Source organism: Bactrocera oleae, chromosome 6, assembly GCF_042242935.1.
Source record: "Bactrocera oleae isolate idBacOlea1 chromosome 6, idBacOlea1, whole genome shotgun sequence".
Lineage (NCBI taxonomy): Eukaryota > Metazoa > Arthropoda > Insecta > Diptera > Tephritidae > Bactrocera > Bactrocera oleae.
Window position 1 is genome coordinate 24,103,332 of NC_091540.1, and position 19,332 is coordinate 24,122,663.

A 19,332-nucleotide genomic window follows, 5' to 3' on the forward strand; every position below is an offset into this window, starting at 1 on the left:
AATTTTTATAAACCTTTTTTATTACATTTATTTTAATTTAATTTTAATTTTTCCCTCATTATATAAATGTTATTCAAAACTTATTATTGATTTTTGTTATTCTAATTTTCCTTGATACGCATGCCAAAGAACATCTGCGTATATATTAGCCGTTAGTTAATAAGGTGGTGAAAATTTGCTTGGTACCTTCTTAGAGTGGGGTAGTTTGTTGAGTTCGCCTTTAAAGAGCGGAGGGTTCCTTTTTGACGTGGTGTAATTTAATTTTCAAATTTGCGCGTTTTCGATGTTTCTTTTTAATTATTTACATTTTAGCACATCTAACTTTTGCGCCTTCTCCATTTATTACTGTCGATTTTTCGTTTCATTCGATACTGGAATTACAGCCCAACGAGCGCAAAGAAGTTTCACTTCAAAAATCAAATTTTCACGGATATCCCACCCTATGGTCGATATAAACGATGGTTAGTATTCATTTACATTGTGCTCTCATAAGATAGGTCGTATTAGCTGATTTGGTCTACGGTTTTACGTCAGTGACTGTTTCCAGCATAATAGCACATTAGGGTTGGGCATGACAAGGCTACCAAAACTGAATGAAATACTCATATAACTAATTACAAATATTCGTACAGTACCCGGAGTAATGGTCACTACAGTAAATAATATCTTTAATTTTTTTTTCATTAATTTTTAATCAATGTGTGGTATATATCTTGGATGAATTAGGTTCAACAATTTGACATTTTTATTATTAATTTGAATATTTTAAACAAACGAGCTACAATAAAAAATTTTCAAAAATAGATATAAGCGAAACATATTAAGTTTTGCATAAAATTCTAATATAAATAAATAATAAGTACGTACATATGTTTGCAACAATAAGTAAAATAATATCAACAGAATTCACCTACATTTACAAGCGTAAATAGTCCCATCACATCTTCGATCAATAAGCTACTTGAGACAATTCCACGATTTAAATACGGGTCCAAACTTAGAATTCAATTCACGTGTATTTTGTTTCCATATATTCGGACCGTATTCTGTCCTCTTTTCGGAGCAAAAGTTCCATATTGTTAATGTTTCATCATTGCCAGATGTCGCCAATCTGGTTCCATCAGGGCTCCACACCACGAAACGTACTCCACTTTCCGGAATGCATAGCAAATCTACAACACGATTCAAGGAAGACATGACGAGTATTTTAAAATCCCAGCAACCATCGTCACCTTTAAGAAATAAGTTCAAAATTGTTTTTACACTGTATTGATACAAAACGCTCCTGCTGAAAATTTATTTGAAGTAAAGCAAATGTTAAATCATATAATATTTAAAAATATAGTGTAAGGGAAAATTGACAACCAGTTAATTTTAAACAAGATGAGTCATACCTTTATCTTTCTTGACATTTTCTTCTTTCTTTCTTATCATTACATTTTTGCTCACCTTCCAGCCTTTTATACTAATTGATATTTATATAGTTATATACTTGATATACAATATATAAATGAACAGGATTATGATTTATTAGCTGTATGGGTGCAAAGGGAAGTATTGGCACGTCTTACCCATTTTGGACACAAGGTCACAATATTATCAGAAAAAGATTATATCCGAATATCAATAATCAATAATAAGATCTCATTGGTTGAGTTTTGACTTATATGCTTTAATTTAAAGAATCAGATTAAATTTAAAAATGTTATATATGGGAAGTAGGCGTGTTTATACAATCCGCTTCCGGTTTTAAGTCCGGATTTAAAATATTACTTAAGAATGTGTAAGAATATTACCAAGAAATTGGAGAAGTAATTATTGATATATATGATTTTACTTAAAGGAGGGCGATGCCACGCCCATTGTCCAATTATATTATATAAGTTATGAAATTTAATGATTCTGATTTATTTGCGTTTTAGTTATGGTACTTTATACAATAGGTTTTCGATTAAGGGTATTTTGTAGGCGTGTCACATATCCAATTCAAGCCTACATGGACGAACAAACGGACAATCACCCGAATTTCAATTCGTCGCATGATCGCTTGATTATTTATAAAGGGTATAGAACTTTAAATTGCAATAAAATAACGATGGATTATTCGATTGACATGAGTTTTATTTATCCGAAAGATTATATTGTGGCATTACATTTTAAATATGATTTCTGGCATATGGATCGGATGTAGTCCAATCTGGACGTCCAATTTTCGATTACTCTTTTCCGACATTTGTGGCCGTATATCGGCTAAAACACGGCTAATGTTGTCTTCCAAATGGTTAAGCTTTTGTGGCTTACGCGCATAGACCAATGACTTTACATAACCCCACAGAAAGTAGTCTAGCGCTGTTATATCACAAGATCTTGGAAGCCAATTCACAGGTCCAAAACGTGAAATTAGGCGATCACCAAACGTGTCTTTCAATAAATCGATTGTGGCACGAGCTGTGTGACATGTTCCGCCATCTTGTTGGAACCACAGCTCCTGGACATCATGGTTGTTCAATTCAGTAATGAAAAAGTTAGTAATCATGGCTCTATACCGATCACCATTGATTGTAACGTTCTGGCCATCATCGTTTTTGAAGAAGTACGGACCAATGTTTCCACCAGCCCATAAAGCGCACCAAACATGCATCTGAGGATAAACTTCACTCCAAATGCGGCAGTTTTGTTTGTTGACGTAGCCATTCAACCAGAAGTGCGCTTCATCGCTAAAAAAAAACAGAAGAACGTAGTGCGCAATACGTATTCTGCACAGAACCATTATTTTCGAAATAAAATTGCACTATTTGCAAGCGTTGTTCGGGCGTAAGTCTATTCATCAGAGATAAGGAGATGCCCAACTCGTCTCTCACTGGAAATGAGAGCGCAATTGATAAACGTCAAAACCTACTGAACTCAAGCAACTGTCAAAGTTCAGTAGGTCTGACGTTTAGCAATTGGAAAAAGAGGGACGGCCAGATTAAAATCCTACAGAAAAATATGTAAACAGAGAGATTTTGTGCTGCTGTTGAAGATCACTAACCAAAATTAGAAAACAATGAAAATGAAAGAAAACGCGAAATTAAAATGTATGTGATGATATTTTTTTGATTACGTATTGAAAGTTCAAAAATCAATTGTTTAATATATCACAAAATCACAAAAAGAGAGTATAAAAAGTTTCTGCATATGTTTAACGGATACATGTATAATAATATTTAATCTTAATAAATGATGGGTATTTTAATTTAAATTCCGATCTGGCTACAATGGAAAATGTTATAAAAAACACTAATTTTGAGGCGCTCTCACACTGGAAAGAGTTGGACATCCCATTATCCCTGCTATTCATGATGAATTGCTAAACCAAACTGAGAATAAGTCACTTTACAGCTGTTAAATCAGTCGCCATCTTGAACAGTAATGCCAACTAAAGTTCTATGCCTCGAAAAAACACCCGTTATATCATATGTATTGTCAATATGATAAAAAAAATGCATTTCTAAAAATATATTGAGTTACTGATGCAACTTACCTGCCATAGAAACACTCACAAGAAGTTCAGCCGTAATTTTACTAAAGCTGATATAGCTTATAATAATTCTTCGGTCCATCCTCTGGTAGTATGCCACTATTTCTTTGCTTGGGACGTGTAGAACTACAATTGATGCCGGAGCCGTTTCGGCTTAAAATACATATATAGATATATACAGGTACTTCCATCGAAAAATTACATTCAAAATTTTTTTTCGTACAAAAAACTTTTTTTCGTCTTCTTTGAGGCAAAATATTGGAAACATATTTTTTTATTTCGACTCAATATGAAAAAATTTTGAAGCTATGAATTTTCGAAATTTCAACTTTTGGAAAAAGTACCTTTTAACATTTGCGAATTCGAAGAAAGTAGTTCTATATAAGAATACCATAACTAGCCGGCCTATTCTTTACGATTTTTTCTAAGCTATCTAATGGGATAAATGTTGAATTTATTCGACTTTTTTTATGAATAAATAATTTTTTTTCCAATTTGGAACCAATTTTATTCAGTTTCTTTTATTGAAAAAATAAAGCATACAAATAAATACCTTTCACAAAAATCGGATTGATTACACCAGTGTTTGTTCTTTAAATTTAACATTTTTTCTTCATAAGCGAGGTGTAAATGATTCAGAATAATTCTAAAAAATATCTAATACATCTTGTTTCCAAGATATTTATTATTATACCCTAAACAGGGTATATTAAGTTTGCTACGAAGTTTCTTACATCCAGAAGAAAACGTCGTAGACAGTATACTCGTAAAATTTATATATAAATGGACAGCGTGACGAGCTGTGTCTATTTAGCCATGTCCGCCCGTCCGCCTGTCTGTATATACTAAAGTAGACTCTTAGTTTTTGAGATATTTTGAGATACAATTTTTCACACATATTTTTCTCCCGAAGAAGCCGCTCATTTGTCGAAACCGCTGCTATCGAATCACATTAATAATATATAGCTGCCATAAAAACTGAGCGATCAAAATGAAGTTCTTATGTTATATGAAAACTTTTTCATTGGTGAAGGGTATTCTAACTTTAGTTTTAATATAAAAATTTTGACTTTGATCTTTGAAAATTGCGAGAGTATAAAAATGAAAACTGTAATATAGCTATAAAACACTTACGATACGAGTATTAAAATTTTATTATTTGCTTTAATGTAATCTAATTGTCTAAGTGTAGCAACTACTTTAAGTACTTACCTATAACCAAATCATCTCCATTCCAAGGGTGCCAATCAAAATGAGTGTGCAGTTTGCGTTTTGAACAAACTACTAGATATACATCACAGGAACACCAATTATATACGACGATATCTCCACTTGTATCCCCGCTGGCAATGTATCTCATATTCGGTGACAGCATTATTCTGTTAATCGGCAACTTGTGACGCCGAACCTTTCTTACTACTTTTAAATCCGGCACAGAGAGAACATATAAGCACCCCAACCCTGTTCCGCCTATAATTTGTGATCCAGAGTGGTTCCATATTAAGCAATGCAAGTCTGAGTGGTCTGCAGAGAATACTTTTCCATTTATGGCCAAAGACTTTGTTGAATTAACAACTTTCCACAATTCTAAAACTAATAAAAATAATTATTATTATTCAAATGTATAATTTAAAATAATTTTAAATACTCTTTGCAAGCGGTTAAATTCATATATTATATTTGTGTGTACCAACATGTGTATATAAATATATAATATAATATAATATATACACTCCAGTTCACTTATAGCATTTTCTTTTCAAGATTAAAATGTTCCCTCATTATATGGCAACATTATATAAGTGCCCCATTACATTTTATAAAAATGTTCCAATTTTTGGATGACAGAAAAACGAAAAATATCAACCTACTCCCTTGTAATTTTCATTATCGAGCTTAAAAAATTGATCGATTCATTATAAATAGTAAATTTAAAAAGAAATATTTATTAATAAGTAAGAAAGGACAACTTAAGGTTTTCGAATATATTTTAATTAAAAGTAGGAAGTATTGCATTCATAAGTAACAATCAGAATATACACTATTGTTAGAAAAACATTCTTTCCGAATTTCATAAAGATTTTTTACATATTGACCTATACCATAGATGCGATATAAAGTCAACCGGAAGTTCGAAAGTATTTATATTATTATTATATTGAAAAGTTATAGTCCGATTTTGACAATTTTAGGACATATGATTAAACATCTTGAGGGTACTATTTGTGCAAATTTTTACTCTGCTAACTGCATTGATGTTTTACAAGTATTTGTATATTAGAAAGTGAAAGAATCAGATGAAATTAAAGTTATGTTATACGGGAAGTCGGCGTGATTTATCATCTGATTTCGCCTAGTATCTGAGAGAAATGTTTCATTGTTCAATTTTTACACCGGGTCCTATAAGCCCTTCGCTACCATGCTAGTTGTGAAAGATAAAGCTTGTTGCCATTTTCACAGCGTATGAAAAAGTGCTAAAAATACTTCCTCCTAGAAAATTTGGTTGAATTAGCTTCAGCGGCTTGGATGATTTGTACATTAAACCACTTAGGGAGCGGGGCTACTCCCACTTTAAAAAAAAAAATTTCTGTCACTTGGTGTCCCTTGTTACCTTGATCCCCTGTACCATATTACAGTTCGATATCTTAATTTAGTGCTTAATTATGGAACTATAGGTTTTCGTTTAATGGCGTTTTATGGGCAGGGAAATGATCCGATTACGTCCATCTGCAATACCGAGTACCTTTGGGTGCCAAAGAACATATGTAGCAAGTTCATCAATATATCTCAACTTTTACTCAAGTTACGAAGTGCACAGACAAAGAAGCGGACGGACAGACAGTCACCCGGATTTCAACACATTTCGTTAACCTTATCATTTATATATATAACTTTATACCCCTTTATTTATTTGGGGGGAAAATGGTGAAAGGAAAATATATACATACTACATGCTTAGACAGATAGACCTGCACTACGCAGTAAGGGGTTGGTTGGGGCGGTTTTGTGAGAGGGGCTTCGAGGTTTGGGGTTTGGGGATTGTGGGCCCGCGGCGCTTCATTGTAAGGGAAAAGCAAGCTCTCGCGTTTTAACTAAAAGTGTGTTTGTGGGTGTGTGGTGGAACTTTTCTCGTATAGTAAAAGTGCATGTGAGTTTTTTTAAAGCACATTTTGTTGATATTTTTAATTTAAGTGCATGTTTGTATGTACATTTTTGAAACCACATAAATATGAAGATTGGTTATTTTGTTTTGTTCTTAACGAACATATAAAAAGCCTACAATTAAAAATATATTTCACTAGAGGACCCCGTCCACGCGTTGATGTGGCTAAGGTATACATTAATTACATACTATTTAAGACAGTAAAATTGTTTGATTTGCTCTTATATATCTTTGACTTGCAGTATTTCGAGTTCTGCGGTCTAAGTTTGTACATCTGCTTGGTGGCATTTTTAAAAACGAAAATCCAACTGAAAATAAAAAATTACTCCCTATATTTTCTGTTTAACCATGTATACGAAATTTTAATATTGTGTAGTCATCAAAAATTACTAAAAATCAATATTAAGCTGTGAACTTACCGTGATTAACAAACACTTATTAGCAAACATCAAACTTCTTAATCTTTAAAACAAAACAAACGTCAGATTACCACTGATTACTAAATAGGTTGTGCGAAATTTGTATACTGCGTTCTGAAATCTAACTCATTGTATACATATTTTATTATATTATTAAATACTTACATTAAATTGAAATCATCACTGGTATTATTAATATTACCGTCAAAGTCGGTACATTTAATTATGGCGAGTAATTTTCAAAAATTAGTTAATTAGTGCGATAGAATTTAATTAAGTAACCACGTTTCCGAACAAACGATGCTCTTTCAATATAGTCTATGGCTGTGAATGACGATGACATTCGTTATGCGCGTTTTTTAAAATTTGCAAAATTAAATGTATTTTTTCAATCTTTCTGAGACATTTTCTTAGTATTTTTTCCCCTAAGAACCTTCTACAGAGTATTAGAAAACTTAAAAACGATCTAGCCGTTCTCAAGTTATGGCGTGACAACGGGAAACGGGTTTCATTTTTATATATATAGATTATTAATTTTTATTTTTAATAATTTGCGACAGTAGATGTTTAAGGCTTCAAAGCCTATAATAATAAATTTATTGTAAAGGAAATAACTGTCGTTTTCGAGAATTTGATTGTTTCCATATCAAAGCTCCGTTTGAACACCACCATAATTTATTATGGTCCTTAAAAGTTTATGTGTAACAGTAGATACCGAGTTCCTCCAAAAGCCGGTGTATAACATTGAAGAGGAGAGTACAGAATATAATTAAATGAATCTTTCTAGATTATATAATTTACATCCAGATGTTGTGCGCTGTGAGTATCATTTTCATAATCATTCTTATGTTAAAATCAACCGACTACAAATTAGTTGTGCCTTTATACATTTTAATCAAGTACATACTGGATAGTAATTTAAATTATAGTGAAATAAAATAAAATTAGAAAGTTTAAGCTTACAGTTTTTATTTTAAGGGTTAAGAAGAAGAAGAAAAATAAGTATATAAATACATATTTTTCAAATATCAACCTCATTTTAAATTATCGTGGACAAAGGGATATAACACAATGGAATTCAAGTTTTATATTTCATTATTACATGTTTTTAAAGCTGCCTATTTTGCACCATTTTGGAAAAACTAGATAATAAAGGGCTTGCAGTAAATCAAAATCAATCGAAAGTGAGCCTCTTTTAACGCATTATAATGAAGAAAATGAAGTGTTGTCAACGACGGCATTATCATCGTCGTCGTCATCGACCCCCATTGTAGAGATAACACATCCAACTCTACCCCCTACAGAAATAACTCAACCATCTACAACAATCACAACATCGTATATAGTTGACTTTACAACTGAAGCGAAGCCTATAAGAATTTTTACTATAGATAAAGCTATAGAGGCCTTTCGTAAAGAGATTATTGAAAAGGAATCTGATATTGGAGGATTCATTGAAACAAAACAAGCATTTTATCAACATTTCAAATTGGAATATAATAATTTTGATATCCCGATTCGTTGTACTTATGATAGTAGATAAGTATATTGAAAAACTATTGAGTATCAAGTGCTTTGAATATCGTGAAATTGAAACTGAAGTTGAACTTCTGTAGACATCCCAACTTTTAAACCAAATGTACAGTGATTGTTTACTATTAATTATTGAATATGTGGCACTTTCCATGTAAAATTTATAAGTTTTAATGTAAGCTTTTCTTTGTTTGTAGTTGTCTTCATAACAAAAGCATCTTCTTTAGCTCGTATTAAAACTACAAGTAATTCATGTTTACAATTAATAATAATTTTATCGAAATCTTCAGCAAATCCAAGTAAGTTTTTCAATGGTTTACAAAAATTTAAATGATCAGTCAGGAATATTTTCAAAAGGGCACCACCCTGCATTTTTTAGATTTGTACTTTCAAATGTGTTAAGTGATACATAATTTTTGATTTCTGTTGCAATACCCAACTTTCTAGTGCGATCGTATCGTATCTCCTCGAATAAATTGGACATACAATTATTTAGCAGCTGTACAGTTTTTGAAAATAGTGAATCTTATTTGATATTAACCCCTCAATGTATAAAATACTTTCATTTTGTAGCACATATAGGTCTTGATTTTGTATGGGATCCGAATTTCATCATTGTTTTGAAACGATTGTAAGTATGGTATGTAGCTATGATAATCCTTTTTAATATGCTATTATCAAAAATGGGCTTGTACAAAACGTTTATTATATCACTCTTTTTTTCAAAATAAATCCTAGACTTATTAGAAACTCCTTATTCGATGGGGTTAAATCAATTTTATGTTGAACAAGAGAATTTTCCTCTTTAGAGCATAGATTTTTTGCTTTTGTAGCCAATACTTTTGAAGATGATTCAAAACTAAAAATTCTCTTTTTTTTCTTTAGATGGGTTTTAAATGTAGTCTTATTGATATGTGTTCTCCACGAAAATTAATCAGGCTACCCATTTGATCAACAACTTTAAGAACTAGAGTGCTTATTTGATGAGTATTAACTGGTAAATATATAACATTAATAGGTATTTCTGAGATTTTATATCCTGGGCTAACTCTAAGAGAAACTGATGTATTGCATGCATAGATATTTCGTTTATATATGCGCCGTTGATGATATTACATTCAATGGATATTGCGTTTATTTTTGTTATATCCACAGGATTTTCAGAGTAATGAACAATCCTGGCTCCAATATTATTTTACTGAAACCTAATAATGGACAAATTCAGTATTTTTTATCAAAATTCACTTCTTCGTTATTACTCATAATTTCGGTTTGAAATGTATTAGGATTACCTTTTATATCAATAAACCCTCGATTCAAAGGTTCATATATGTTGACAATTTTCTCAACTATATCCTCCAGTTCATATGTTCCAACAGGTATCTCAACAACACTCGATCCAATGTCAAACAAATTATTTTTTCTCACATTTGGTATTGTGTGATACGAGTTCAAACTAAATAACCTACAAACATAATCTGGTTTGAGATCTATTGGAGGGAAATAATTTGCAACCCGTATAGTTGAATTACCATTTATTGTTAATGTAATCGACATGTTGATTGGTTATCATTAGATACTTAACTGAAATAGCTTTTAAAACACTTTTTTATTTATAATACATATATATTTATTTATTTATTTTTTAATTTAAGTCATTAACATTCACCCAGGAATTGTGTTCAGAAGAAAATTCTAACCATTTAACATAAACTCTATTGTTTTATTATTCAGAATTACATTTATTTCTCTGATTTGGTGTTCTAATTTGTTTTTCATCTTATTTAACGTTTCTAAAAGGAATACTTTCGAAATGACATCATCGTCTTCTATAGGAGCAGCTAGGTTAATTATTATTTTCTTGTTTAAATTAAGATTTTTGTTTCGGTCTAGACTTGTTTTCACTTTTGACTTATTATTGTTAAATGAGGAATGTTTAAATTTATTTATACTTATATTATTTAATAATATTGGCTTCTCGCAACTCTTCAATAATTGATATAATCTCGTTTTGATGGTTGTTATGACCGGCACTTGTTAAAGATCCAAGCAATCTCAATCTATTTTGTTCACTTAGTTTGTGAACACTTGTATCTAATAAAATCTGTCGATAAGTCTTCAAATCACACTTTTTATAATGTTGCGGGTTTTTATGAGATATTAACTCAAACAGACCTGGTGTCATTTTCCATTTATCCTTTTCGATCTGTATAACATCTTTAGAATTAATTTTTAATATAAGCCTTTTTAAATATATATAAATATTTGGGCTGATATAATGATTTTGAATAAATGTATATATTATATTTCGGAAATTAAGCCGGTTTGGGCTTTTAATTAAACTGAGCATAACATTAGTTTTTCCACAATCAACGTTCGTATGAAATTCGGTAAAAGTGCACTATGACTAGTAACATTTTTAGCATTTATATAATTGTCTGCGTTATTAACCTTAAATTGGAGACGTTGTTTAACTACTTTCATTTTGTTTACTAAAATATAAACCATTACTTTTATAATAAAAACATCATTTAATTATAACTCACCCACACTAACCCATATTATTATTGTAAAAAAAAATCACCTAATGGGACTAATACATCAAAGGATTGGGCAAGGTTTTGTAAATATTTTGATTGATTCTTTGCATATTGAACTTCATTTACCCGAATATCAATTTTGTGGTCCGGTAACAAAACGCCGACAATGGTTAGAAAGAGGAGATAAAAGTGTAAATCCATTAGATGCAGCCTGCAAAGAACATGATATTGCATATCCCCAAGCAAAAGATATAATTATTAGACTCCAAGCTGATAAAGTTTTATCTGAGAAAGCCTGGCAGCGTGTTACATCTAAGGACAGTGATTTCAAAGAACGACCAAACGCTTGATTCGTTACAAATGCAATGAAAGCAAAACTCAAACTGGAAATGGGTATTAAAAGTAAGAAAAGAAATACATTTAAAAGTAAAAAACGTATAAAGATGAAAAAGGGAAAGTATCATTTAACAATTTTTTTTGAGGAAGGCGCAGTCATTTAATGAGGCTTATAACATTTCTCAGGATGCTATAAAGTCTAGCTTTAAAAACAAAGAATAAACATACCGAGAATAGTTTCACTCCCGAAAATTGGTGGAATTTTACTATTATTTCCTATTTTAACGGCGTTAGGTGCACTTGGTGGTATAGCATCTGGTGGATCAGCTATAGCAAAAGTTTTGAATGACGTCAGGAATGGAAAGGAGCAGTTTGCTCAGGCTAGCCGGCAGATTAGATATATGGAATCAATCGCAATGAGGAGGGGTTTATTCCTCAAGCCTTATAAAAAGATATGTTGTTTATATTTACAACCCTATCCAAAAAACGAATTAAAAGACAGTTAACAAACGTAGATTTAAAAAGTAAGGAAGGGCTAAGATCGGGTGTAACCGAACCTTTTTTACTCTCGCAAAGTCAAATGGTATACTCGTTTGAGATTTCTTTGCGGATTGACCGATATTTTCGGTAGAAGGTTAACTATAAACACTGAGGTCCACATATTCAGTACCTGGGGGCGTTAATAGGTTTGGTTCGATTAAGACAGTTTTTGGTCACAAGGTGGCATACTTTAAACGTATTATTCTTGCAAAGTTTTACCCCGATTAAATCATTGTTACTTGATTTGTATACTGGAAAGTTAAAAATCAGATGAAATTTAAAATGGTGTTATATGGGAGAGAAGTGTAGTTGTAATCCGATTTCGCCCATTTTCGCACTATATAAAAATACTAGAAGAATATTATGTCCCAAATTTGGTTGTAATCGGCTAAGCAGATCCAAAGATTTGGGGTTTCACCTAAATGTGGGCGGTGCCACGCCCATTGTCTAAATTCGACGGACAGACAGTCACCCGGATTTCAACTCGTCTCTTCATCTTGATTATTTATATATATCTAACTCAATTAGTTTTAGGTGATTCAAACAACCGTTAGGTGAACAAAACTATTATACTCTGTAGCAACATTTTGCGAGAGTATACTGAAATATTGCAAACATCTTAAACATTTCAAGGGAATTTTTATTCGAAATTCTTTACCGAATAAACCAAAATCTCAAGAATGTACGATTCTTAATATAGATGATGCTGATGGTCCTGGTACTCATTAGTTATCTTACTATAAAAACAAAAATTATAAAGAATATTTTGATAATTTTGGAAATTTACAGCCACCGATAGAACTAATTAATTACCTGAAGCCTCCAATATATTACAATTATGAACAGAAACAAAAATATACATAATATGTGGTCAATTATGTTTGTAATTTTTATTAAATAAAAAATAAACATTGTAAAATATAAACTGTTTATTTAATTTTTCTTTTTTTCTTTCTTATATTACATAATAAAGTACTACTAATATAATGTTTCAAAATAACCATAAGCATAAGTATCAATATGATTATCCCGTACAATTCGTTAACATCTATATTGATTAGAGCTACTTTATAAATATTTTGAGTATAAGCCGTAAGAAATTAAGATCTAAATACAATACATACATTGTTGCATTATACACTTTATTTTCCAATAGACATTCTCTAAAATCACTTAAACTCAATGCTGACACACTTTTTTATTCCTTTAATTTTTATACCCTGAACAGGGTATATTAATTTTGACACGAAGTTTGTAACATCTAAAAGTAAACGGCAGAGACCACATAAAGTATATATTATATATAAATGATCACCGCGACGGGCTGAGTTGATTTAGCCATGTCCGTCTGTCCGTCCGTCCGTCCGCCCGTCTGTATGTACGCGAACTAGTCCCTCACTTTTTGAGATATAGATCTGAAATTTTGAACACGTCTTTTTCTTACCAAGAAGCTGCTCATTTGTCGGAACGGCCGATATCGGACCACTATAGCATATAGCTGCCATACAAACTGAACAATCGGAATCATTTGTTTGTATGGGAAACTCTTTCATTTGACGAGGTCTCTTCACTAAATTTGGCACGGATTATTAGTTAAGGCAACAATGTAATCTCCGAAGAAATTATTCAGATCGGATGACTATAGCATATAGCTGCCATACAAACTGAACAATCGGAATGAAGTGCTTGTATGGAAAACTCTTTCATTTAACAAGGTATCTTCACGAAATTTGGCATCTATTACTTTTTAAGGCATTCAATTAATCTCCGAAGAAATTTTATAGATCGGATGACTATAGCATATAGCTGCCATATAACCTGAACGATCGGAATGTATGGAAAACTCTTTCATCTGACGAGATATCTTCACGAAATGTGGTATGGGTTTTTACTAAAAAAAGTTATGCAATTTTTAAAGAAATTGTTCAGATCGGACTACTTTAGCATATAGCTGCCATATAAACTGAACGATCGGAATCAAATACTTGTATGGAAAACTTTTTCATTTGACGAGATATCTTTATACCACTATAGCATATATCTGCCAGACAAACTCAACGATCGGAATCAAGTGTTTGTATGTAAAAATTGTTCATTAGATAAGATATCTTCACGAAATCTGGCATGGATTTCTCTCAATGGCAGCTATATGCCATACAAACTGACAATCTAAATTAAGTTCTTATATGAAAAAAATTGTTTACGACAAGTTATCTTCACGAAATTTGGCATGGATGATGATTGTCCAAGATATCGCTACAATCTTCGAACAAATTATTCATATCAGACCACAGCTATCATAGAAACGTACCGATCAAAAAAAATTTTTGTATGGAAGTTTTTAGTATGCATTATTGCTTAAGATATGACTTCAATCTTCAAACGAATTGTTAAGATCGGACCACTATAGCATACAGCTGTCATATAAACTGACCAATCAAAATCAAGTTCTTGTATGGGAAATTTTTTTATATGACAAAATATCTTCACAAAGTTTGGCATGACTTACTTTTTTCATTAAATAGAGAATCCATTTTCTCCGAAATGTAATATAGCTTGTAATAGAAAATTAAATTCTTAAATTTTTCCTATATGGTAAATAGTGAGTAACATAACTAATCAATCTTCTCCAATATATTTACATTGTAATCAGATTTAAACACTTTACAAAAAATATATTATAAATAAATCAAATTAATTAATAATTTATACTGTCCAATTTGAGCTTTCAATAAAATGTTTCTTATATCTGCCAAAAACTGTTTTGCTTGTGCCAAAAGTAAGGTATGACATGTAGCTAATTGGGACAATAAGTTGAAAATTGTGTTAAGAATGGATACATATGAGTAAGGAGCAAAAATATTATTTAATTAACCATAAAATAAACAAATCCCTAATTATTCAAGAAATATTATTATATATTAATTATAATAGAACACTAACTTTGAAAACATAGTTATTTAGTTTTAAAACCCTAATTAACTGATGGGTAGGTACAAAACATTCTAGGTAGAATAACAGGTAGGAAATAAACATTGTTCGAAGCGTAACTCAAAACCATAACCTAGGTAAAAAAAACTTCGATAATGCCCCTTTTGTATTTAACGGGGAAATAATATTTTTAATACCCATAAAATAAATAAATCCTTAATAATTCAAGATATATTATATTTATTAATAATAATTTTAAAACCCTAATTAACTGATGGGTAGGTACAAAATATTCTAGGTAGAATAACAGGTAGGAAATAAACATTGTTCGAAGCGTAGCTCAAAACCATAACCTAGGTAAAAAAAACTTCGATAATGCCCCTTTTGTATTTAACGGGGAAATAATATTTTTAATACCCATAAAATAAATAAATCCCTAATAATTCAAAATATACTATATTTATTAATAATAATTTTAAAACCCTAATTAGCAGGTACAAAACAAAACCTATGGAGAAAGTAAACATAGTTCACAGGGGAGGTAGAAAATATAACGTAGGTAAAAAAGAACCTCTACAATGCAACTTTTGTAATTAACGCCATTTCTTCGAAAATTCAACATTTCTTCGAAAATTCCTTGATGATACCAAGAAGTGCAAAAGAGTTTACAGATGTGAAGTCAGGCTCTAAAACATTCAATAAATAGGGCCCAACACATCGGATCACTTCAGTTTATGCGAGCAGCTTAAACTTTCAACAAGGCACACAACTTTTAAATCAACGAAAAAAATTATTTTCAAATAATAAGCATTATTTTAAGTTTATTATTATTTTTTAAGAATAAGCATTATTTTAATTCTATTTTACGTATTAACATTCGGAGCCGATGGCCACCGTTCCTCTATGTAATTAGTTTTAATATTTGTAGATTATTCCTAATAAACAATAATAATAAAATTAATTCTAATATAATTTTTTCACTGTTTATTTTTAGTATATTTTTTATTTGTATAAACATCTTATTAATTTATAAAAATGCCAAGAGTATCTAGACAATCGCAGGAACAAAGACATCGCAATGCTCTGAATCGAAGCCGACAACAATATAGTCAAAATTTGGAAAATAATAGACAGAAAAACGCCGACTATATTGCAGAATTACGCAGCTCAAATTTGGAGTACCGCAATGAGGAGAGAACACGTGACAGTTCTGCACGTTCCACTAGACGACAGAACCTACTTCACAGAGCAGCAGCGTAATACAGTAGACGTTTGAATTCAGAATATAGAGTAGCGGAACAGGAGCGCAACACAATAGGTCGTTCGAACAGGCGCTTGGAACCGCAATATAAAACTGAAGAGCAGGAACGCAACACTGCGGACCATTTAATTAGGAGAACCAATCCGGAATATAAAGTAGATGAGGCAGAAGTAAGAGGCCTGCTTAATGCCCGTCAGGAAAATTTACCGCTTGAAATGGAAGAGGATTTAAATCCAGGTGGTCAGGAGACTTTAATGGACAATGAACCCATTGAAAATCGATCCATTGCACGGGTTGCAATGGCACCAGGATAAGGCCCAAAGGACGTTACAACCGACGACGATGCTCAGGAATTGTCGTATCCAACGATTTACTGCGGAAAAAAGAGGACATCCACAACAACTTACAGTAAAATTGCACGTTCTGAAATTCGACGCTATGATCGGCGCTGTGTGCGCGTGGACGTGCTCCTGTATATTTATAAGTTCTACGAGTTGGAGCGCATTAAAAATGCAATTTCCATTTGCCTGCGTAAAAAGTGTGGATCGAGGAATATAACTACTGCAAATGTGAGGAATGAAAATTTTGTCAGCAACCTTATCCAGCATGATGAAGGCTATCATGTACCCAAAGGACTTCGACCCTCACCTGCACATTGGAAGGGTGAAAAGAAGAAAGTTTTAGCCATGATCCGGCAGTTTGTATTGCGGTATTCTATCTTGGAGTTTTGAAGCGTTTGATGCACTGTATTCGACGTGTTCGGCCCAAATATCGCGAAGATGGAAGTTGGCGTTTGTTGCACGATAATGCGCCGTCTCATCCATCGACGCTTGTGGCCGATTATTTGACCAAAAATCACATTTTAACAATTAATCACTTCCCGTATTCACCTGATATGGCACCGTGCGACTTCTACCTTTTCGAAAAAATGCATTTGCCGATGAAAGGAAAGCGTTATGCAGACGTGGAGGCTATTCAAAGGCTTGCACTGGCATACTGGCGGCCATACCGGGCAACGAGCTAAAACACTCGTTCGACATGCTTTTGGACCGTGCAAAAAGCTGTATTAAAGCAGAAGGAGACTTTTTTGAATAAAATTATTGATTTTGCCGATAAAACCATTTGTTTTGTCTTTTTTTTTAAAGTCCTGTATATCTCCCAGAGTGTCCGATATTTCCGGTAAAAAGTTCGCAATAGAGGTTTACATAACCGATATCTGCGGGCTTTCATAGTTACGGTCTAATCGAACATTTTTAGGCCTAAGGGGTACTCGACGTTGAGTTTGCCGGTGTGCCAAATAAAATAAAATGTTAATTAAAATTCAACAAAATGTAACTTTAATTACCTTTAGTATATAGGGTAAAAATATAGACAATTTGTGTGGGTTAATTGTACAATATTTATGTGTGTGTTTGTTAAGTGTTATATGTATAATTCAATTTATGTGTTATTTATAGGTTAGGCTTAGACTATACATTTAACTACAACCTGATGTGGCTTAAATAATCCCGCGTAGATTTTGGTGGTGCTGCTGTTGTTGTTGTTGTACTGCTGGGGCGATCTAATTTTCGCGCCTTTTCTGTCCGTCCGCGTTGATATCTGCTCCTTGGTCTGCTGATTAATTCCAGTTGGAATTATGAGCTATGTTGGTGCCGTTGAGCCTTTTGCATTGTCCTCTAATTCGTATTTATACGAGTTAGGAGAACAATGCAGGGATGTGTTCATTTGGTATGAACATTCCGGCCGCCTTACAGGGTCTGCGAATAAGTTATTAGATCTATTTCGCTTTGGGTTAAGGAATATTGTTTTAAAATGGGTTGAGTTGTTACTTAGGGTTTAAATCGCACAAGCACCGGTTAGAGTCCAACCGAGTGCGGTGTTTTTTGCGATCACGGTGCTGTTGTCTGGGTTGAATAATCCGGGTTTCATTATCCTTGGGTAGATGTCTGCTCCCAGTTCCATCATGATTTTATCATCCTTGTAGAACATAGGGTCGGCTAGGAATAAGTGGTCGAATCTCTTAAAGATTTCGCCACCTATATCACGATTGTAGGGTCGGGTCGGTAATTCCTGCGTCATAAGGCAGTTAGCTCCGACATGCCAGTCGGGATCAGTTAGTGACCCTATGACGATTTTTCATATGCGATGAGAGTCAAGGTACGTTTTCGGTAACCTCAATCTCTGAACTAGCTCCGAGGCAATAATTGTCACCTTTCGGGTCGGGTTAATTATGGCACGCATTTTATTCGATTGGCCATCGTGTTTTATTTTTATCATGGCAGTGGGTATAAGGGTCGACTTGGCCAGTAGTGTTGGAATCTCTTGATCTTTGTGCAGTCGTTCGTCGCCCTTTGTTGTTTTGGTTTTCTCTTTGCAAAACAACCTGGGGTGTCCATGTAGGGTTTAATGGTGCTCACCGTTACACATGTTGCATCGTTTTGCGCTGGTGCATCTTTGTGTTGAGTGCGATCTGGCTAAGCAGTTGACGCAGTACTTGTACTTAATTACTGCGTCAAACTTTTCGTGAATGTTCATTTTTATAAATTTTGAACATGTCATGTTAGATATTCTTCTTTCCATCGTTTGCAGAAGTGTTGATGGAGTATTTTTAACTTTTGCCATCTATGTGCGATGCTTAGCTGCGTATCTTCTAAGTTGCGTTCTGCGGGGGTTAATAAGGGAATGGCCTGGAGATAAAGGTTCTATATTCCTGGGGTCTTCACTTAGTGGGCTTAAAGGTCGAGAATTCAAGCAGCTTTCGATTCGGGTTAGAAGGATAGATAATTCTTCGGAAGTGAATTTTTGGATCTGAGACACCTTTTTTAAGTGGCTCTTTAAACTTTTCACTCCTGCTTTCCAGAGTCCAGCCATGTGTGGAGCTTCTGAAGGATTAAAGTGCCAGTTGATGTTTTAGTGATTTTATGAATTCTCGTCGATCTTTGATTAAGAGTTTAGATGCTCCCACGAAATTAGTACCATTGTCAGGTGTATTGCTTTGGTTGCAAAACAAACAAATACGCATACATAACCTTTTGTGATCAAGCACGCTCTGCCGGTGTAATTTTTTATGTCATAGGGACCGGCGAAGT

The 19,332-nt window shown here is 32.8% G+C and overlaps 1 protein-coding gene across 1 annotated transcript; it reads right to left on the bottom strand.

Moving 5' to 3' along the window:
• Positions 1-940: 940 nt before the first annotated feature.
• On the bottom strand, positions 941-18,322 carry LOC106623904 (protein cortex-like). Its single transcript, XM_070111461.1, has 4 exons — positions 18,091-18,322; positions 4,733-5,113; positions 3,524-3,673; positions 941-1,232 (listed from the first exon to the last, which is right to left on the bottom strand). The coding sequence occupies exons 1-4, from the start codon at positions 18,320-18,322 to the stop codon at positions 958-960; spliced, it is 1,038 nt and encodes a 345-aa protein (XP_069967562.1). The 3' UTR covers positions 941-957.
• Between the last annotated feature and the right edge of the window lie 1,010 nt (positions 18,323-19,332).